Source organism: Ursus americanus, chromosome 22 (genome assembly GCF_024610735.1).
Source record: "Ursus americanus isolate L20-20 chromosome 22, mUrsAme1.1.p, whole genome shotgun sequence".
Classification (NCBI taxonomy): Eukaryota; Metazoa; Chordata; class Mammalia; order Carnivora; family Ursidae; genus Ursus; species Ursus americanus.
The window spans coordinates 14,434,930-14,456,539 of record NC_142148.1 but is presented as its reverse complement, the minus strand read 5'-3'; the positions used below and the strand labels follow the sequence as shown (position 1 = coordinate 14,456,539).

The following is a 21,610-nucleotide window of genomic DNA, read 5'->3' as shown; positions in this document are numbered from 1 at the left end:
GCGTCTGACTTCAGCTCAAGTCCTGGGACTGAGCCTGTGATGAGTTCCCCCACTCAGCAAGGAGTCTGCTTGTCCCTCTCCCTCTGCTCCTCCCCTGCTCACGCGCACGCACGCGTGCGCTCTCTCTCTCTCTCAGATAAATAAAATCTTAAAAAAAGAAAAGAAAAAGAAAAAGTGCCTGGCACACAGTGAGCCTTTAATTTATCATTATTATTATTTTAAAGATTTTATTTCTTCGTTTGATAGAGACAGCCAGCGAGAGAGGGAACACAAGCAGGGAGAGTGGGAGAGGAAGAAGCAGGCTCCCAGTAGAGGAGCCTGATGTGGGGCTCGATCCCAGAACACCGGGATCATGCCCTGAGCCAAAGGCAGCCGCTTAAGGACTGAGACACCCAGGCGCCCCACAGTGAGCCTTTTAAATCCAGCTTTTTGGGTGGTTATGTTGCCCTCCCCAAGTGATGCCTCAGGAAAGGCAAACACAGACCCTTCCCCACAGGGGCTGGCGGGGAAGAGGAGAGGGAGGGAGGCATACTGGTGAAAACTGGGGCTAGAGCTTGCCCTCAAGTGGGGAAGGGGCTGGAGGACTGAACAGCGCCCCCCCCCCCCCCGAGATCACCCCCTCTCCCCCATCTTGCAGTTGAAGAGTCCCAAACCCGGAGAGATAGGAAGGCATTTGTTGTAGGTCACACAGCAGATTAGAGCCCAAGACCCCAGTCTCGTTGATTCCAAGTTGGAATCCCAGGTAATTAAAAGCGACCACGGCCATCACTGAGCACTTGCAACGTACGTTTTCTGATTTTCTGTGTTTGATCTCATTTTATTCTCACATCAATTTAGGGACAAAAGGCCCTTTTTCACAGCTGAGGAAGCAGATTCCGAGTGGTAGGACATTTGCCTGAAGCCCTGAAGGAAGAGAGTGAAGCCTGTCTGCTGGCTTCCAGATGCCATAAACTTCCCCCTTGACTATCCTGAAAGATTCAGCCTGTGGAAGACAGGGGTTGTCTCGGTGGAATTCCCCAATTCCTGCCTAGCAGAGCCCACTCCTTCTGCCCCCGAGGTGGGGCAGGGAGAGGAAGCTGCCAAGAAAGGCTTCCAGGGAGGAGAAAAGAGGACAGTCTAGCAGGGTGGGAAGGGGCCCATGGATGCGATCTGACCAGGAAGAGAGATCGCTGAATTCAGAAAGAGGCCTTGGGGAATCTTCCATCCCCTTCCCTTGGGCTGACCACTCAGGGTGTTCAGGTGGTGAGCTCAGGGAGTCCTCCAGCCTCGGCTCCCTCCCTTGCTTTCATTCAGTTCCCACGAGCTCTGCAGTTTGCAAAACCCAACCCTTCCCCTATGGGCCTGTGGTTTCCTGTGGGTCTGGGGTCCTGCCTGACTCGGCATTGGGAACTGTGGGCAGCCGGGGAGAGGTGGAGGTGGTGTAAGCCTTTTCCTTGCCTTCTCATGCTGGGGCTACCCCCCCCAACACACCCCATCCCCTGAGTCAGCCCCTGCCTGCCAGGGAGAGGCGGGGTTACTGATTCAGTTAATAGCGCCTTCTTAAAGCCCCCATGAGGACAGCTGTAGCTAGACACCATCACCCTCACCATGAACCCCAGGCAGCCCCTGGTCCTGGTGCTCCTGGTGCTGGGCTGCTGCTCTGCGGCTCCCAGACCACACAAGCCCACCCTTGTGGTCTTCCCAGGAGACCTGAGAGCTAATCTCACTGACAAGCAGCTGGCAGAGGTAGGCGAATGCCCCAGTCTGGAGTTGGGGAAGGCTGGCCAGGAGTCGCAGGGAGGGCATGGGGCCTCAGAGGAGAGACCTTGGGGGCAAGTTGGGGGTTTAGGGCATGTCTGGAGAAGAGCGATGTCCACGATCAGGCCCTGGAGGTCCTGCGGAGGCTCGGGACAGTGACGGTGGCGGCGTTAAGCGTCTGCCTTCCGCTCAGGGTCTCAGGGCGTGATCCCAGTGTTCTGGGATCGAGCTCCACATCTGGCTCCTCTGCTGGGAGCCTGCCTCTTCCCCTCTCACTCTCCGTGCTTGTATTCCCTCTCTCGCTAGCTGTCTCTCTCTACCAAATAAATAAATAAAATCTTAAAAAATAATAATAACGATGGGGTGGTGATGCATCGGTCGGTTCTGGAGTAGGCATGGCTGTGGGTGGACAGGGGTAAACGCCAGGGGGTCCTGAGATAGGCACGGGCCACGGGCAGGCATCAGGGGTCGGAAGGAGCCGAGGGTGTCTACAGGGAAGGGAGTTACTGGGTGGGCATTAGCACTGGTATCCAGGGTACCAAGTCCTGGGTAGTCGCTAGTCCCTGAGTGCCTGGACAGAAGGAATCCAGGCAGGGTAGGGCAGAGAAAGAGTCCCGGCTCTGGAATATCTCTGGCCCTCCATCCACAGGAATATCTGTTTCGCTATGGCTACACGAAAGTGGCCGAGATGAACGAGGACAAGCAGTCCCTGAGTCGGACGCTGCGGCTTCTCCAGAGGCGCCTGGCTCTGCCTGAGACTGGAGAGCTGGACAAAACCACCCTGGACGCCATGCGGGCCCCGCGCTGCGGCGTCCCGGACCTGGGCAGATTCCAGACCTTTGAGGGCGACCTCAAGTGGCACCACCGGGACATCACTTACTGGTGCGCGGCCGGGCCCCGCGGAGGCGGAGGGGTGGGGCGGGAGGGCCGGGCCCCGCGCCGGCGGCGATTTCGTCCGTCCTTAGACCGATCCCTGGGTTTAAATGTGCAGCCTGGGGCAAGTGGTTCCACCTCTGAGCCCGTTTCTCCTTCAGGGAAATGGGTCTCGCACGCAATCGTGAGTCTTCCTGCTCGGGCCATTGTGAGCGTCCCAGGAGAAAAATGCCTCTGAAAGTGTTTTGTAGATGAAAGCGTGGAACGCAGGGAGCACTGTACTTGCGGAGGCCGCTGCGACCCCGGGTGCCGCTACTGCCCCGGCTCCGGCCTCACTTCTCACCTCTCTCCTCCCGCCTTTCCCCTACAGGATCCAAAACTACTCGGACGACTTGCCGCGCAACGTGATCGACGACGCCTTTGCCCGCGCCTTCGCGCTCTGGAGCGCGGTGACGCCGCTCACCTTCACTCGCGTGTACGGCCCCGAAGCCGACATCGTCATTCAGTTTGGTGTTAGGGGTAAGAACGAGGGAAAGGGAAAACCCTGGACGGGGACAGCGGAGGGAGGACCACGGAGAGAACAGAGCGGGCACTGGAGCTTGGTCTCGCTTGTCCCCCGTAGCTCTGGCCGCCGCTGGCCCTTATGCGCCCCCTCCTGCCCGACGCGGCACAGCGCGGGGACGCAAAGTTGGGACAGCTGCTCATAGGCGGGATCTCAGCCCACACTCGGGGCAGCGCCCTTGGGCAGCGCGTCACCCGCACAGGTGCACTCGGCTAACTCCCTTCTTCTCCACCTGCTTCTTCAGAGCACGGAGATGGATATCCCTTCGATGGGAAGAACGGGCTCCTGGCACACGCCTTTCCTCCGGGCCAGGGCATTCAGGGAGACGCCCACTTCGACGATGAAGAGTTGTGGTCTCTGGGCAAGGGCGTCGGTGAGATCCTGAGCCTCCCCGGCCCCCCCCCCCATTCCCTTTCTCTTGTCACACTCATCTCCAGGCGCTCTGACCCTGTCCCCCTCCTCCTGCAGTGGTTCCGACCTACTTCGGAAACTCAGATGGCGCCCCCTGCCACTTCCCCTTCACCTTCGAGGGCCGCTCCTACTCCGCTTGCACCACGGACGGCCGCTCCGACGACATGGCCTGGTGCAGCACCACGGCTGACTATGACACCGACCGCCGGTTCGGCTTCTGCCCCAGCGAGAGTGAGTGCGGGGCCGCGGCGGCGGTGAGCGGTGCCCACCATCCACGAGGGGCTGGAAACCCTAGGTTTTAATCCTGGCTCTGCCACTAGTGCTATGCGGCCTGCAAGCCACTCTCTTGTTCTCTGGGCCCAGTTTCTCATCTGTGAAATGGGGAGGGGTGGTACACAGATGGTGTGTGGGTCAATAAACTCATGGCACCTTCCGGTCATCGTGTGGGCCTCCCCAGGACTCTACACCCAGGACGGCAATGGGGACGGCAAGCCCTGCGTGTTTCCGTTCACCTTCGAGGGCAAATCTTACTCCAGCTGCACCACCGAAGGTCGCTCGGACGGCTACCGCTGGTGCGCCACCACAGCCAACTACGACCAGGACAGACTCTATGGCTTCTGCCCCACCCGAGGTACCTCTGTCCCGCCTACCAGATCCGCATTGGTCCCCGAAACTTGGCTCCTCCACCCATCGGTTTGTCTCTCCACGCTTCCTTGGGCCTCAGGACTCCGGCGTCTCTGTCCACGCTCACAGCCCCTCCCCCTGAGGTCCACGTGCCGCCCCGCATCCCTTTGTCTTGGCCTTTTAGCCCAGCCTGTTGCTTCTCACTTAGTCTCCGGTCCCCAGGCCCCGCCCACCACCCTAGCCCGGTCTCATCGGGGTCCCCAGCCTCCCCTAGGCTTTTAAAATAGGACATCAGGATTATCTAGTTCCCCGTTTGGCCCACGCCTGGTCCCTTCTTGGGCCCACCCACCTGGCTCACCCAAGGCCCTTTGTCTCTCCAGTCGACTCCACGGTGACCGGGGGCAACTCCGCGGGGGAGCCGTGTGTCTTCCCCTTCATCTTCCTGGGCAAGGAGTACTCGACCTGCACTACGGAGGGCCGCGGAGATGGATACCTCTGGTGTGCCACCACCTCGAACTTTGACAGAGACAAGAAGTGGGGCTTCTGCCCGGACCAAGGTGAGCAGCGATCCAGGGTTGGGGGCAGCAGTGTTGGGGGAGGGATGGCCAGGGCTGGGAGGTTGGCCCAGGACTCACATCTCAGGGTCTTCTTTCCTCCAGGATACAGCCTGTTCCTTGTGGCCGCCCATGAGTTTGGCCACGCGCTGGGTTTAGATCACTCATCGGTGCCGGAAGCACTCATGTACCCCATGTACAGCTTCACCGAGGGGCCCCCCCTGCATGAGGATGATGTGAAGGGCATCCAGTCTCTGTATGGTGAGCTTTGGGGCAGGGATGGAGGGAAGGGGTGGAGGGAAGGGCTGGGCGTTACGGCCCTACCGAGAATGGGGAAATGGCAGGGGAGGGGTGGAGTGGGGACCTCAACATTTATCTGCGGGGGGTGTGTGTGTGTGTGTGTGTCTGGATGGCTCAATCCTTAAGCGTCTGCCTTCCGCTCAGGGCGTGATCCTGGAGTCCTGGGATTGAGCCCCACATCGGGCTCTCTGCTCCGCTGGGAGCCTGCTTCTTCCTCTTCCACTCCCCCTTCTTATGTTCCCTCTCTCGCTGGCTGTCTCTCTCTCTGTCAAATAAATAAATAAAATTAAAAAAAATTTATCTGCGGGAAAGCCTGGGGCCAGTGGGTCCAATTGCTGTCTGGTCAGTGTTTGGAGGTGGGAATAAAGAGCGCAGACTCTAGACTGAGACAGGCGTGGGTTCAAAAGCCAGTCCAGCCACTTCCTGGCCAGGTGACCATGGATGTTACTTCACCCCTCAATTTTCTCACCTGTGAAATGGGGCTAATAATGGTACCTGCCTCACAGGGCTGTTAGGAGGTTTAAGAGAGTTAGAATGACGTCTGACATACAGTAGACACCATGTAAGTGTTTAATATTTTATTGTTATAATTTACGATCATTAGTATTATTCTCCCATTAAAAATGGAGATATTAAAGAATCTACTTGGTGGGGTTTTTTTTTTTTTAAGTCAAATGAGCTAATGTGAGTGTATAAAGCTCTTAGCACTAAGTTTGGCACTCAGTTTGCATGCTCAAAACACACTTCTTTCCCACTAGCCTGGGGGGGGGGGAGAGCTCCTGCATGATTTGTGTTCTTAGGGCCCAGGCAGGGCCTGACACAGCCCAGGGATTGGACAGACATAACTGGAATGAAAGGTGAACGTTTGAGAAAAAATCAGCCTGTCAGTGACTGGGGGAAGGCAGGTCCAAAAGTGAGGCGAGGGCGTGTCAGGGGCCTCATTGATGGGGTCTGGGGGGGATATATTCCACCAGCTCAGATGTGTGCGGGAATAGAGGGGATCTCATCTGTCTCTTTTAGGTCCTCACCCTGACCCTGAACCACAGCCTCCAACCGTTCAGCCCACCGCTCCACCAACCGGCTGCCCTACCGGGCCTCCCACTACCCGCCCCTCAGAGCGCCCCACTACTGGCCCCACAGGCCCCCCTGCAGCTGGCCCCACGGGTCCCCCCACTGCTGGCCCTTCTGAGCCCCCTACAGTGACTTTCAACCCAACAGAGGATATATGCAAAGTGAACTTCTTCGATGCCATCGCGGAGATCGGGAACCGTCTGCATTTCTTCAAGGATGGGTAAGGGGGCAGGGATGTGTGGCTGGGGGAGGGGACTTGGAAGAGGGACCTGCCTGCCCCTCTCCGCCCACTGGCCTTCGGTTCCAAGTTCAGTGCCCCGCCGGTCCCTTTTCTCATTCCCAGGAAGTACTGGCGATTCTCTGACGGCAAGGCGCGCCGGGTGCAGGGCCCCTTCCTTATAACTGACTCGTGGCCTGCGCTGCCCCACAAGCTGGACTCCGCCTTTGAGGACCCGCTCACCAGAAAGATTTTCTTCTTCTCTGGTTAGTTTCCTCCTGTTTCCTCCCCCGCCCCCGCCCTTCACATCCTCGCCAATCTAGGAGGACCAAGAGACCGAGTATAATCCGTGAAAATTTTCTGCGGATCAGGAAAAGGCGCCCCCTTCTGGCGGGTGCGGTTTAGCAGTTCTTCACCGTCCCCTTGCGCCATCCTACAGAGCGCTCGTCCTCCGTGGACACAGAGGCTGCGGGCACGTCGGGCGCAGAAAGGCCTCGCTGGGCTCTTCCCCTTGACATTCAAGGACAATGTGTGTCCATCCCTGCCCCCAGAACGATGTGGCTCTTCTTCCCTGCAGGGCGCCAGGTGTGGGTGTACGCAGGCGCGTCGGTGCTGGGCCCGAGGCGTCTGGACAAGCTTGGCCTGGGCCCGGAGGTGGCCCAAGTCACAGGGGCCCTCCCGCAAGGCGGGGCTAAGGTGCTACTGTTTAGCTGGCAACGCTTCTGGAGGTGAGAGTCACGGCCAGCGCCGGCAGGGGGACCCCGGGCGCCGTCCGCCTGCCCGCCAGCTCAGCACCTGTCTCTTAACCACTTCCTGCAGGTTCGACGTGAAGACGCAGACCGTCGATCCGAACAGCCTCGGCTCGGTGGGGCGGGTGTTCCCCGGGGTGCCCCTGAACTCGCACAACATCTTCCAGTACCAAGGTGAGGGCTGCAGACGCGGGTCAGGAGCGGTCCCGCCCCGCCATGCTTCCCACGCTAGTCTGCCTCAGATGTTCGGTCAAATTCTGAGCGAGGGGAAAAAAAAATCCCTCCAGATTGAGGCAAATGCCCCAGCACAGGTGAAATTCCCTATAGAGGCAGGGACCTTTCCCAGATCATAAAGGGACACAGGGAACAACCAGAACTAGAACCCAGATTTCCTGCGTCCCCTGCTGGAGGCTCTTTCCCCTGCAGTACGCAGTACGGGACACATGGTTTGCATGGAGTTTCATTCCTTTATTAGATAATATTTATCAAGTGTCTGTAATATGCCAGGCACTGTGCTGACACAGGAGATACAGTGATAAAAAAAGGACAATCCCTAACTGTCTTTGGGCAAGTCACTGCTGCTCACGGAGCCTCAGTTTCCCCATCTGTAAAATGGAGATGATAGCTGGAGTTACACTTACTTTCTCTTCCTCACCACTCACATGCTCTCAATTGACAAGTTCTGTTGACTCTACTACCAAAAGATTTGCTTTTCACCATCTCCTTTGCAAATACTCTGGTTCAAGCCATACTGGTTTGTTCAATACCATTAAGATATTCTCCATAGTAGGGAGTGGTTAGGGGTGGGGGGCCATGGTCTTGGGGCGACTCCAGAACCATTCCAAGGTCAAAGAAACTACTGGGACACCTGGGTGGCTCAGTCGGTTGAGCGTCTGCCTTCGGCTTGAGTCATGATCCCGGGGTCCTGGGATTGCGTCCCGAGTGTGGCTCCTTGCTCAGCAGAGAGCCGCCTCTCCCTCTGCCTGAGCAAGGGGCCCCGTGCGGGATACGATCCCAGGATCCCGGGATCATGACCCGAGCTGAAGTCAGACACTCAACTGACTGAGCCACCCAGGCATCCCCCAAAAATAAAATCTTAAAAAGAAAAAGAAAGGAAACCTCCAGGATCTGATCAGCCCCTCATACCCTCCCAGCACTCCTGTGGTTCTCTCTGCTCCGCACCACCCAAACCACCCGCACCCCCCCCCCACCCCCCCGCATCTGGCTGCTCTTTGAACACATCCAGGTCACTCCTAGCTTCGGGCCTCCAAGCCAGTTGTTCCCTCTGCCTGGAAGCATCTCCCCCAGACTGTCTGAGGGCTGCGTCCCTTTTACCCTTCAGCTCTCAGCGCTTTGGCTACCTTTTCAAAGAAGTCTTCTCTGGCCCTCATGAGTTACTCGCCTACTTGCTTTTATTTCCTTCGTAGCTTTCTACGGTTGTCACGGTCTCATTTATTTACATGTTTGCTTGTTAATTGTCTCTCTTACCCCACGGGCACCAGAACTGAGAGGGTGCCTGCACTTTTGTCTCTGGTGTATCCCCCAGTGCCTCTAATGGTGCTGAGCACTATACGTATTCGATGAAATGAATGTTGAATGAATTGTTTTGAGCACCTACTGTGTGCCCAGGCTCGGTGCCAGGGCTTCGGACATGGAGGTTTTCTGCCCTCCCACATCTCTATGGGGGGAGATGGATGTGTCCTGTGAAAAGCTCAGATCTAGAACGGGCAAGAAGGACAATGGTAAAGATCTTGCTCCTGTTTCTGTCTGTGTCTGTGGGAGGGCTGGAATCACCTGTCTTGTACTTGCTCCCCCCCCCCACTGCAGGGAAAGCCCACTTCTGCCAGGACCGTTTCTACTGGCGTGTGAATTCTCGGAATGAGGTGAACCAGGTGGACGAAGTGGGCTACGTGACCTATGACTTCCTACGGTGCCCGGAGGATTAGGGCTTCCCATCCTGGTTCGGCACTGCAGAGTGGATCCTAGGGGGACCATCCCAATGCGGAAGGAGCCAGTTTGCCGGATACAAACTGGTGGGTTTGTTCTGGAGGACAAGGAAGAGTCGAGGTGGGCTGGGCCCCTCTCTTTCCACCTTCCTTTTTTGCTGGAATGTTTTTAATAAACTTGAATTCTTAAACCTTGAGGAGCAGATTTCTTTATGTATGTATGTACGCATTCACGCATGTACATAACCGAGAGTGCTTACTATGTGCCAGGTAGTGTCCTAAGCACTTCATAAATATTAACATTCATTCTTCCTATTAGGCAGATATAATGTGATTACTTCTATTTTACAGCTGGGGAAATGGCCAACCTATTATTCATTCATCAAACATTTATTGAGCTTCTGCGTGAAGCCAGGCCTTGTGCAGGGCGCTGGGGAAGGAGAGATGAATTGGATTATGTTTCTGTCCTCAAGGACCTCTCGGGGTCCTCCAGCGTGAGGCACACGAGTGCGCTCAGAACTTGCTTAAAATGCAGACTCCAGGCTCAGTCCCCAAAGAGTCCTGCTCAGTTACCAGAGTGATTCTTTGGTGGGGGTGGGATTACACTTGGAGAGTGTGCAGCGTGGGGCCCTTTATTCTAGAATAATGGTGTGTATATGTGATTCCATATGTCATGGTTGAAGTCAGGGAACGTTTCTTCGCCAAGATGACATCTGAACTTGAACTGAATCTGGAAAGATGAGCAAGAGTTTCATCCTGTAGGGGCGCTGGGTAGTGCAGTCATTAAGTGTCTGCCTCTGGCTCAGGGCGTGATTCTGGCGTTCCGGGACCGAGTCCCATATCAGGCTCCTCCGCTAGGAGCCTGCTTCTTCCTCTCCCACTCCCCCTGCTGTGTTCCCTCTCTCGCTGGCTGTCTCTCTGTCACATAAATAAATAAAATCTTAAAAAAAAAAAAAGAGTTTCTTCCTGTGAGAGTAGAACGGTCTTTGTAGAGGGTAATTTACCATAGACCGTTAAACCGAAAAATGTGCCTACGCCACCTCTCACACACGTTTGCACAAAACAACAGACAGAGGGACATTGATTGCCGTATGGCTTGTAGAGTGCCAAATGGCAACATGTTAAGTGTGCAGAGGTCAGATGGCGGATAAATGGAATATGGATTATATACACGGTGATAGTAGCTACCCTTAGTCCAACACTGACTCTGGGCCATGCGCTTTATGCGTGTTACCACCGCTAATCCTGAAAACAACCTGGGAGACAGATACTGCTCTTATCTTACGGTATGATTGCCACCCCCCCATTTTACAGATGAGGTAACTGAGGCACACGGAATTACACAGCTCAGCGGAAGTCCCATAGCTGGTGACTGGTGGCAGTGGGATTTGACTGCGGGCTCTTGGGGCAAGTGCTGTGAGAAGAGAAAAAGCAGAGCGGTTGTTTGAGGGAACGACAAAAGGCTCCCAACTCTAGTGTGTGGTTTTAGGAGGAAGATGGCAGCAGAGCACAGAGGATTCTGGAATGGTTGAGGGGAATGGTGGTCTGGACTAGATGAGACAAGGTCTGAATGCCAGGCTGAGGAGCATGGACATGACTCCACAGGACAGCAGAGGGACTTGGAGCAGGTGATCGGAGGGTTGGAGCAGGTGAGTGGAGCAGACGAGCGGATATGATTGCCTTCTGGACTCTGGCCCAAGTGGGAGTTTGAGGGACTCTTAGAACTTCTTCCCGAACTCCCTTTGGGTGGATCCAAACCCACCTCATCCATTTCTTGCTGAGGAATGACCCATTCCCAGGGGCATGCCCCCATTCCTCAATAGGGCTTGTTTAAAGCCCCTCTGAACCTCTGTCTCTCTCTAGATACTGTTCCATCTCTCTACCTCTCACCCCCAACCACAGTTAAACTTCCCCAAAGTATAGTCTCTACTCACTGTCTCCACTTCTTCAATTTCCATTCTCTCTGCAAGCACTTCCAGCCTGACCCCCAGCCCACCACACCGCTGAAATCATTCTCTTCCAAGCCACCTATGAACTTCCTGTAGCCAGATGCGACGGGTCCTCTGGGCTCATCCTACATGACTCTCAGTTTGGTTGACACAGTTGATAATGCCGTTCTTCACTCAGTTTCTGGGTCACCCTTCCTGGTCCTCCCCACCTCACTGGCTGGATCTTTCTTTTCTTTTTTTTTAAAAGATTTTATTTATTATTTATTTGACACAGAGAGAGAGAGAGACAGCCAGTGAGAGAGGGAACACAAGCAGGGGGAGTGGGAGAGGAAGAAGCAGGCTCATAGCGGAGGAGCCTGACGTGGGGCTGGATCCCATAACGCCGGGATCACACCCTGAGCCGAAGGCAGACGCTTAACGACTGCGCCACCCAGGCGCCCCTGGATCTTTCTTTTTCTAACCTCTAGATGATAGCATGCCCTTGCGCTCAATCCTTGGACTTATCCGTGTACACTCATTCCCTGTGATCTCCCCCAGCCTTGCTGCTTTCTCTCTCTCTATCAAGGACTCCGAAGTTTATATCCCCAGCCTTAACCTCTCCCCTGAGCTCCAGACTTGCATGTTCAAAGGCCAACTCGCATGATCCTTAGGTACCTGATAGGCTTCTCAACCTCACGGTCCAGCTGAACTCTTGGGATCCACTTTCTGAACGTGCTTCTCTGTCAGTCATCACTACCTTGATAAAGATGACATCATCTGCTCTCAATCAGTCGTAGAACCTGATCAGTCCTAAAATCTAGGTATCAGTTAAACTCCTTATTCTAGTACAGTTTCTCAACTTGGGCACTATTGACATTCCAGGCCAGAATTTTTTTAGTGGTGGGGAATGCTGTAGGAATGTTTGGTATCTTCCTCCAGGGGGTAGTAGGGTCATGTACGATGGCAGACCCACTCGGGGTCAGTCTTCCTTTCCCTACATTGGGTCCCAGTGTGGGGGTGGAGCGCAGTGGGGTAATGGGGAACCCGTGGCTCATGGCCAGGCCGACTTGGCGCTAGCCTAGATGGCACAAGTGGCGTCTCCTCACTTTGATGTCAGTAACACCGCCCTCCAGTTGTGACAATCAAAAATGTCTCTGAACATTGCCAGGTGTTCCCTGTCGGGCAGCACTAACCCCAGTTGAGGACTATTGCTCTAATAGAATAAATATACAGACAAATCCACATGCCATAAGTGTACATGTCAATAAATTTCCACATACTGAACACGACTGTGTAACCCACAACCAGATCAAGAAGCAAAACATTATAGCACCCCAAAAGCCCCTCTCCTGCTCCCTTGCAATCACTACCCCTCCACCCCAAGAGTTACCACCATTACTTCCAACAGCTTAGATAGATTTGACTAGTTTTTACTTTAAATAGTATTTTATAGTACCTACTCTTGCATCTGGCTGGTTCTGCTCAAGGTGATATTTGTGATACTCATCGATATTGGTTGTGAATTACAGATTGTGCATTCACACTATAGCTTTCCACTGTATGAATGTCCCACTATTTATCCATCCATTTATTTTTTTATTTACCCATTTTATGGTTAATGGGCATTTGGGTAGTTCCCAGTTTGAGGCTATTATGAATAATGCTGCTATAAACATTCTCGTAAATGTCTTTTGGTGAACACAGGCAGCCCTTTCTTTGGGCCATATACCTAGTATACCTAGTACAGCAATTAATGATGCAATTAGAAAAGCATTGAGAAACTGCATAAGTAGAAGTAGGATACCGTATATTCAAATGTATTAAATCTTATTTATTCATACAAGTGCTTTGGCAGGGCACATACCTCAGAGTGGAATTGCTGGGAAGACATGTACATCCGTGTTCCATCCCACAAAACATTCAGTTCAGCAACAGTGCCTGTATGTTCTACTTCCAAAGCATACCTTGAATTGGATGACTGCCGCCGCTCTATCTGGCTTTTACCACCTCTCGCGAGCATGGGGCTCTGCAGGGGCCTCCTACCTAGATTCCCAGTTTCCACTCCTGCTCTCCTTTAGTGGAGTCTTCGTGCAACAGCCAGAGTGACCCTGTAACATATAAGTCAGATCACATCACTCCTCTGCTCAAAAATGTCCAATGGGTCCTCTCTGAAGCCTTCAAGAGGCCACATGATGTGCCCTTTCCCCCTCCCTCATCTCCTACACTCTCACCTCTGTTCACTCTGTTCCAGATACACTGTCCTTCTTGCTGCTTCCTGAACAGTCCAGACTCCTTTTCAGCCTAGGGCCTTGCCTCTTGCTATGTTCTCTGCAGGAGAGATTTTCCCCCAGATCTTCGCGTAGCTGGCTTCTTTTCATCAGGGAGGTTTCAGCTCAGATATAGCATCTTCTGAGGGATCTTCTTAGACCACCCTCTAAAGTAGTCTTTCCCCGTAGTTGTTATTCCTGGATCTCAAATTACCTTGTCTATGCGTTTGCTCACTTACAATCTTTCTCCGCTCACTCCTCATTAGAATTTAAGCCACGCGAGGGCAGGAAGCTGGTCGATCTCAGTCAGTGCTGTATCCCCAGGGCCTAGTACCGTTGCCTGAAACACAGGAGCGCTATCAAGATGCGTTGAATGAATGAATGAATGAATGCGTGAATAAAACGCAGGTGTTTAGGAGACCCCAGCAAGAGATGGGCCCGGGCTCCAGGAGCCACACACTGGGGCCCCCGCGTAGAGGCGGCTCTCAGCTGCAGGTGGGATCCTCAGACGCTTCCTAGAATTGAGAGCCCAGGGACTTGGAGCGAAATGGCCACGTTCTGAGGCACAGCATAGCGGGCACTAGGACCCTGCGCGGCGCCGCGCCCGGTGGGGGGCGGCGGACGGGGGGGGAATTCGCTCTTTCTGTCTGCTGGAGCCGGGCTGCAGCCACTTGTGCGATCTGGGCCCGTACCGCCGTCACCCGGCCCCTTTCCACACTATGAGCCGCAGGTTCACTGTCACCTCACTGCCCCCCGCGGCGCCCGCCGGGACCTCTGACTTAGAGTCCCACCCGCATTCGGCAGCCGGTCTCCGCCACCTCTCAGGGGAAGACGCCAAAGGTAGAGGCCGCAGGGGGCGGGGCCTGCCGGAGTGGGGCGGGGCGAGAGAAGAGGAGGGGCCATGGTGGGCGGGTCTTCTCTTGGAAGGGGCAGGGCCAGGGCTGGAGGTGGGGTAGTCTCAGCCGAGGGCTTAGAGAAGGGAGAAGAGCAGGGACCTAGCGGAAGGGAAGGAGGCTGGATGGGAAATGGTGAAGGGAGGGGCCAGATTCGATGTGGGCGGGGCACAGGCAAGAGGGTGGGGCTATAGGCAAAGGGGCGGATCTTGTGATGGAGGGGCTAGAGTCAAAAGAAGGCTGAACTGGAGGGCACTAAAGGGGCGGGGTCATTTTGGGTAGGGGGCGGGACCAGAGGGAAGAAGGTGAAACCAGGGAAAGGGAGAGCCCTATGATTAAGGGGTGGGTCCAAAAGCAATGGGAGGAGGCAGGACTATCTCTGTTTGGAGGCAGAAAAGGGCGGGACCAGAGAGGAAGGGGTCTTGCCAGGAGGATAAGGGTGAGGTCAAGGGCGGAAGGTAAGATGAGTCCGGGATGCTGGGGCTGGTGCTGTCTCAGCAGGTGACTGGGGCCTGGAGGATCTTCCAATCCTCGGCCTCCCTGGAGACGTCGCGGACAGCGCCTGGGGATCCCGGGAAGATGGGAGAAAGAGGAGTTACTTTTGGGCAGCTAGATCTTGGGAGAATTCTGTGGGGTCTCCAGTCCCGACCCTTGGGGGTCCACTTAAGCCCCTCTGCTCCAGCTCCAGAAGAGGGTTGGGTGGAGCAAGGTCAGGCTAGATTGGGGGCGTCCTCCTCGAGGACCCGTTGCTGTTGCCTTGTAATGGAAGTTACACGCAGGGTACAGAAGAGGGGAGGTGAAGGATCCCTCTAGCTTTCGGTGAAGAATTAGTATCCTGGATGCACTCATAGTCTCCTCCGCAGGGGGCACTTGTCAGGGGTCCTCTTCCTGACCCTGCGCCCCTCAGGTCTGGAAGAAACGCTGCGAATCTGCTTGGAGTGGCCCCAGCACGGGGAGGAGGAAGAGCCTCCCGGGGCCGCCAGGGGTCGCTGCTGAGCCGCAGGTGAGCTCACTCTGCAGCAAAACGAAGCACCAACAGCCCTGGAGGGGGCATTTTAGGGATTTTTTTTTGGCGAACTCCCTCATTGTGTAGATGACCACACTGAGACCTAGATTTCCGCAGGCCCCCAGCCCCTCAACCAACCGCCTTCTGGACGTGGCCATTTGGATTTCTTGGGGTCCTTCCATTCTTCATATTTCCCCATAAGCTTCCTCCTTTCTCATTTTCACGAACATCCTTTCCATCCTTACAGTTTCAAAAATCAGAACTCCAGGAGCTATTCTCAACGCTTCCTTTTCTTTTCGCACCGGATCTAATTGGTCCTCACATCTTGGCCACCCCACCCCCAAAACTAATCCTGAATCTGTCCTGAATCTCTCTTCTGGTCACCATCCCTTGGTACAAACCTCCATCATTTCTCACATGGCCCAGGCCATCGCCACAGCCTCCTCACCAGTCTGCCTGCCTCCGATCCTGTCCTGACCGCCCGCCACACAAGCTCCCCATCGCTGTTAGGATAAAGGCCTATGCCGTAGTCTGTCGTCCAAACTCTTTCCTCATCTGCTCCGGGGCATACCTGTCCGTGTTCTTCTTCCCACCTCCATTAGCCAGGGAAACTCCTACTCACTCTGTAGGTTATGGCTCATTTCACCTCTCCTGAAAACCTTTTTCACTTTCCCTTGCTTCCAGGCAGAGGCCGTCATTCCTCTTCCGCCCACCCACTGCACCATGAGAGCACATGTGGATGGAAGTTATTTACTTGTGTGGCTCCTGCCATTCAAAAGCAGGGACCATATCCTTTTATCTCAGTGTTCCGAGTTCCAAGCCCACAGCCTGGCATTTGGTAGGTGCTTAATGTTCGTCAGACAAGAGAGGCAGTGGCTATAAGCTCCTGCTTCTCCTACCCTTGCCTTCTGTCCTCCCATTCCCCATCCCCTGGCCCGAGAATAAGATGGCCCTCTCTCTCATTCCTAGGTGATCAATAGGTCTTCCCATTCCCATTTCCAAGCTCCTGCATGTGGCAGTAAAATATGGCTCCCAGTTTGGGGTGTGCAAGCGTGGGTGCAAACTGCATGTGAATCTAGAATGTTGTGTGCTTGTGGCAGAAATAGTGCGTGTGTGTCTTTGTGTGTCTTGAGGGAGGAGCATCCCCCATGAGCTCTGATGACCTGTGGGACAGTCAGTGAGTCAGTGCTTATATGTGTCACTGTATTCCAGTCTGTTGATGGGCATGTGTGTATTCCTGGGTCTGTCTGTGGGCTGCGTACCTGTGTGCATGAGTTTATTAGAAGTTTCATCTTGAGAATGATTTGGGTGACTTTTAACCTCTTTGGTCCTGAGAGGTACCTCCAGCCCCTCCTCCTTGGTAGTCACTGCATGGGGAAGTAGACAAGGGCTCCCTAGAGGAACCGAAGTCTGGTGATCTCTTTCCCACAGCTGTTCTTGTGTCAACCCTCTGGCCCCAAGAAGAGGTGTTCTCCACCTCCCGTCCTCACCCATGCCCATGCGGAGAAATGGCAGCATGTGGAAGGTGGGGAAGGGTTGGGAGAGGTTTGACAGGTCACTTGGGTATGAGCATTGTCTTTGATTTTGGACCCAGAGAGTGGAGTTTGCCCCTGGAAGTGCCTCCTGCTGCCAGGGGGTCAGCTGTAGTGGGGACGTAACTGACAACTGACGGGGGTGAAAGAAGCAAGTCGGAGGCTGATCCTTGAATCCACCATGAATCCTGGGCTGCAGCCCCCATACCTCAGTTGCCTCCTCTGTACTATGGGGAGGTTGACAATGACTTGGCTGGACAGAAGTGCACCTGGGGCCAGTTGGTACCACTCTGAGCGATCCCACATCCCTTTATACCACCTCCCACTGTGCCTCAGTTTCTGGTGGAGCAAGACAGGGCACTGGAAAGAACCTGGGGTCTGGGTTAAGACTAACAGGAGTTGAAATGTGTTCCCACGAGTGCGAAGGAGCTGACTTACACCAGGGGAATGGAGCAAGACCACTGTATAGCCCATCCACGCTCTAACTCAGGCTCTGTGGTGTTGCCTTGGGCACGTTGCTTTCCCTGTCCGAGCCTCAATTTCCTCATCTGTAGTATAAAGGAGTTGAACAGGAAGCTATCTGAGGGTCATGCTAGCCATAAAAATGATAGGATTCTTTGATGATCTAGAAGAGTGAAGTTCTCTGCCTCCCGCATACCCAAACCTCATGTTTCAGTCTCTCTATCTGTAAATTGGGAAGAATGACACTGAGTTATTGGTGTAAATATCTGATCTGGAGATCTCCAGTCTGTTCAGGGTGTTCTCCAGTCACCCGCTCCTCAAGCCGGGACTCAGAGCCTCACTGCCCAGTACCTCAGCCCAAGGTGAGCCCCGGGAATCTCCATGGCAACAAACTGGTTATGAACGGGGCTGCAGTTGCCATGGTGACGGGCTGCTCTCCCTCCCTCTCTCTCTCTCTGTCTCTCATCCCCCTCACCTCCCCTCCCCTCTTCTCAATGAACCAGAGCAATCTGCGGGCACCAGCTCTCCAGGTGGGGTGGGGGTGGGGGGTGGCTCTGTGAGAAGGGGGTCCAGATTGAGAAAGAGGAAAGACAGGCCGAATCTGTAGGGGAATGGGGGGCTGTTGGGGTGCCATTGCCATGGTGACAGGGCTGCAGCCTGTTAATTAAGCCCCTGGTTGCCACGGAGACGATGGTGGTTGACGTGCTCTGCGGCGAGCCCTGTGTGTGTGGGGTGTGCTGTGCACTGGGCTCATCAATTCACTGCGAGGGTTTTGGGTCTGGAGGACGGGCATGTAGTTTGGGGAGAGGAGTGAAAGGGGGAGTTCAGGGCCTTGGCTCCAGGAAGACAGAGCCGGGGTGGGTGTGTTAGGTCGAGGGGGTAATCATATGCAGATAAGGATGGATAGGGATTGAGCTGTAAGGAGGAACACTGTGTCTGCCTCCTGTGGAAAGAAGACCCAGTCAGGTGGCCCCAGCTTCCTCCAAACAGCTTCATATCCTGGTTCAGTGGTTGGAGTCCTGGGCTGGAGGTCAGGGAGCTGGATTCTAGTCCCCAGTCTGCCACAAGTTCACCCCATGAAGAAAATTTGTACCTTTTCATTTCTGGACTTTAATTTCCCTGTAGATGAGGGGTGGCAAAAAATAATTTATAAAGTCTCTTCCAGCTCCCACGTCCTGATACTTGGGCAGCTTCCCTGAAATTTTTTTCTCTCTGAGAAGCATAAGGTGAGAGGGGGGTAAACTTTAGACATTCAGAATTCAGAAACAGGACCTTCTCAGCTCTGCCTCTTGTGTGGCTTGAATGGGAGAGTTTCCCCGGCCTTAGATCTTCCTAGGGCTCTGGGTGGAGTTGGGATGCTAAGCTGGCAGCCATGTTCCTGGGGCTCAGAGCTGAGGGTCACCTTACTGGTGACCTTCCTGGCCAAGGCCAGGCTGGCAGTGCAGGAGGGGCCTGCAATGGTGTTTTCTCAAAGCTTCACTGCAGAAGGTTGGCCTGAAGCCAGAATAGGGACCAGTCTCCTTGAGAAGTAGGGGATGTGAATCGAAAGGGTAGGGTCTCCCCCTGGGGCCGTCTCCTTACTTGGTCTGGGCTCAGGGAGGGCTCCATGGCTTTAGTCTGAAATAAATGGAGAGAGCACCAAGAGCTTTCAGAGCGGGAGGAAGTCCCTTGGATTTATGTGACCTAACACTTTCATTTTGCAGATGGAGATACTGAAGCCCAGAAAGAGGAACTTAATTTTTCTCAGGGACACACAGAGTTTGGGGGCAGAGGACAGGATATCTTCACTGTGTCTTGATTTCCAGATGCCCTGTGAGATAGGAACTCCAGTGAGGGAAGGCAGATGGAGCACCCAGGGGAAGAGGAATCACTCTGGCCTTTGCCTGTACTCCCCTGGGATCTAGGTTCCTCCTGTAGATGGGCTGAGTCCCTGAGTGGCCAGGGCTCTGGACTACAAATGAATGGAAATACCTCCAGGGGAACATCCCAGATCTGACATTGCTGAAAAAAAAAAAAATCTCAGCATTTAATTTATTTCACAGCATTTCTCAGACAAACATGCTACACATTTTGCTATGTTACCTGTCTCTCCAGAGTAGTGGAAAACCATAATGCTGCTGCAAGTGGTGGTGATGGTGGGGTGTGGAGGTAGTGGAGTGCTTAGAAATTCCCAAACATGGGTCTATCCACCTGCTATCTTTTTAACCCCTGTCACTAATCCAAACTCATCTCACCTCTTTTGTGTGTGTGATTTTCTCCCTGGGAAAGCCAAGAAGACCAATTCTCACACCTTGTCCGAATAGCTAGCTCTCCATCCTAACAAGTCCTTCCAGTGTCCACAAAACCCAGTGACAGTGATACATTATTGGTGGATCCCTCCAAAGCCCCTTGCAGTCAGCTGCCAAAGACTGTGATTGCCCTGATCTGAAGCCTCTGATAATTGTGTGCAAGGACTCTGAGTGGAGGGTGCTGTCAATGGCTCTGAAAGGTCACGTCCTAGAATGGGGTCTCTAGTCATGTGGCCAGCTTTTTAGGAGCCTTGAAGATCTTCTGGGCCTACCTCTGGTTGCAAGCTGAGGGGCCACTTCAATCCTGCACCTCTGAAGCCTGACCACAAGAAAAGGGAAAGAGCTCACCTCAGACCCTTCCCTGTTCCCTTTTTATTAGCCAAGAATCAGAGATGGCTGAGCAATTTGGTTTGACTCTATCCTTGTTCCTTCTGTTGGAGGCAGGGCAAATTTTTAAAAGAATTTATGGTGAGGGGGGCACCTGGGTGGCATAGTCGTTGAGCGTCTGCCTTCGGCTCAGGGCGTGATCCCAGAGTTCTGGGATCGAGCCCCACATCAGGCTCCTTTGCTGGGAGCCTGCTTCTTCCTCTCCCACTCCCCCTGCTTGTGTTCCCTCTCTCGCTGGCTGTCTCTCTCTGTCAAATAAATAAATAAAATCTTTAAAAAAAAAAAAAAAAGAATTTATGGTGAGGAAGAGTCCTAAACTAGAATAAAGCAAACTGGATTCTAGACCAAATCCTGCCATTCACTGGCATTGTGTGTCCATAGGCTGTCATTTCTCTTCTTTGGGCCTTAGCTTTTTCATCTATAAGATGAAAGTTGTTTGTTAGATAAGATGATTGATATGATCCTCTCCAACCCTGGAACTCTCCTGAAACTTAAAAGGCCAGTGCTGGGGGCTAGTGTGAGTCTGAAAATGATTTCCCCTTGGATTTCCCCTGCTCTCACCCTTGGATGTTTAGATCTTCCGGAGACACAAAGGGTCCAAATCTCTGATGCTTCTTCCTGAGATGTCTCCACTGCTGGCTCAAGTCTGGATTCTAGGGGTTGTCCCAAAGAGGTCCCAGGACAATCAAGCTTCTGGGGGACTGGTGTCAGGGAGGAGGAGGGACCCAGAGAGCGTGCTGGCTCTGGAATCCTCAGAAAGCAATCCTGGATTAGGGGATTAGACACTCCCGCCCCAGGAGAAAATCTGGTCCGAAACCGACAGGCGGCCTCATTTGTCCCTCCCCCACTCTGTCCCTGGCCAGCCTCCTACCAGCCTGCCTCCCTGGAGGCTGCACCAGCCCCAGTGGAGTCAGCCATCCCTGGAATCTCACTGCTGTCTTCTCTCCTCCTCACCGCATCTCCTTCCCAGGGTCATTCTACAGTCAGAGGGTCCCTGTCTGTGGACTCCTGGGATTTGTCTTGGGGGTGAGATGCTAGGACTCGGTCTAAGCACAATGAGAGGCTTCACTGCAACTCCTCAGGTTCCGCTCTTCCCATTTTAAGACAGGATGAGCCAGACAGTTCAGCCCAGTGACCCTGAACCCCTGGGGGCAGCACAGTGCTTCAGTTAATGGCTCTGGCCTCAAGACACCCCCGGTTCCAACCTCGTGAACAGCGATTTGGGAAAGGGTCTGGTTCTCCGCTCCTCTTCCGGGCTGGCCTCCCCAGCTTTGCAGACAGGCTCCCCAGAGACCCATATTCCATGGTGCCCCACCCCCGCCGCCTCAGTACTCCTCGCCTTCCCCTTAGGGGTCACCCCAGACCCCCAGCCAGGCAGCCGCTGCGGGGCCGCCTCCCCGCGGCCGCGACCTAGTTCCCTGCCGTTATTTTTAGGGCGCGGGATGGCACCTGCCCACGTGCCGGCCCCGCCTGTGCCTGGGAGTGGGGGGCGGGCGGAGCTGCGTCTGCTCGTGGGAGGCGAGGCCCCCGTCCGCCGCAGCACCCCTCCATCCCACCCGTGCAAGCCCCCGGTTTTCGTGCGAGGGGGCCTCCAGGCGTGCTCTGCCCGCCCCTCGTCTCCTCTTCTTCCTCCCTCTCGCGCTCCCCCCCAAAACCCCGCCAGTGGCTCACGCCTCCTGCATACGGGATGAGGTGAGCAGCGCCGCCGCTGAGAGGGGGCGCGCGCGGGTGTGAGCGTGTGTCCGTGTGCGAGTGTGTGTGCGCCGGGCGGGCGGGCACTGCAGCTTCTTCCTCCGTGGAGCG

General features: G+C 54.5%; 1 protein-coding gene across 1 annotated transcript; it reads left to right on the top strand.

Moving 5' to 3' along the window:
- Positions 1-1,548: 1,548 nt before the first annotated feature.
- MMP9 (matrix metallopeptidase 9) lies at positions 1,549-9,239 on the top strand. The gene is made up of 13 exons (XM_045804779.2): positions 1,549-1,725; positions 2,387-2,619; positions 2,981-3,129; positions 3,417-3,545; positions 3,641-3,814; positions 4,041-4,214; positions 4,588-4,764; positions 4,867-5,022; positions 6,082-6,352; positions 6,476-6,615; positions 6,927-7,077; positions 7,169-7,272; positions 8,926-9,239. The coding sequence occupies exons 1-13, from the start codon at positions 1,588-1,590 to the stop codon at positions 9,042-9,044; spliced, it is 2,115 nt and encodes a 704-aa protein (XP_045660735.2). The 5' UTR covers positions 1,549-1,587; the 3' UTR covers positions 9,045-9,239.
- Positions 9,240-21,610: the final 12,371 nt, after the last annotated feature.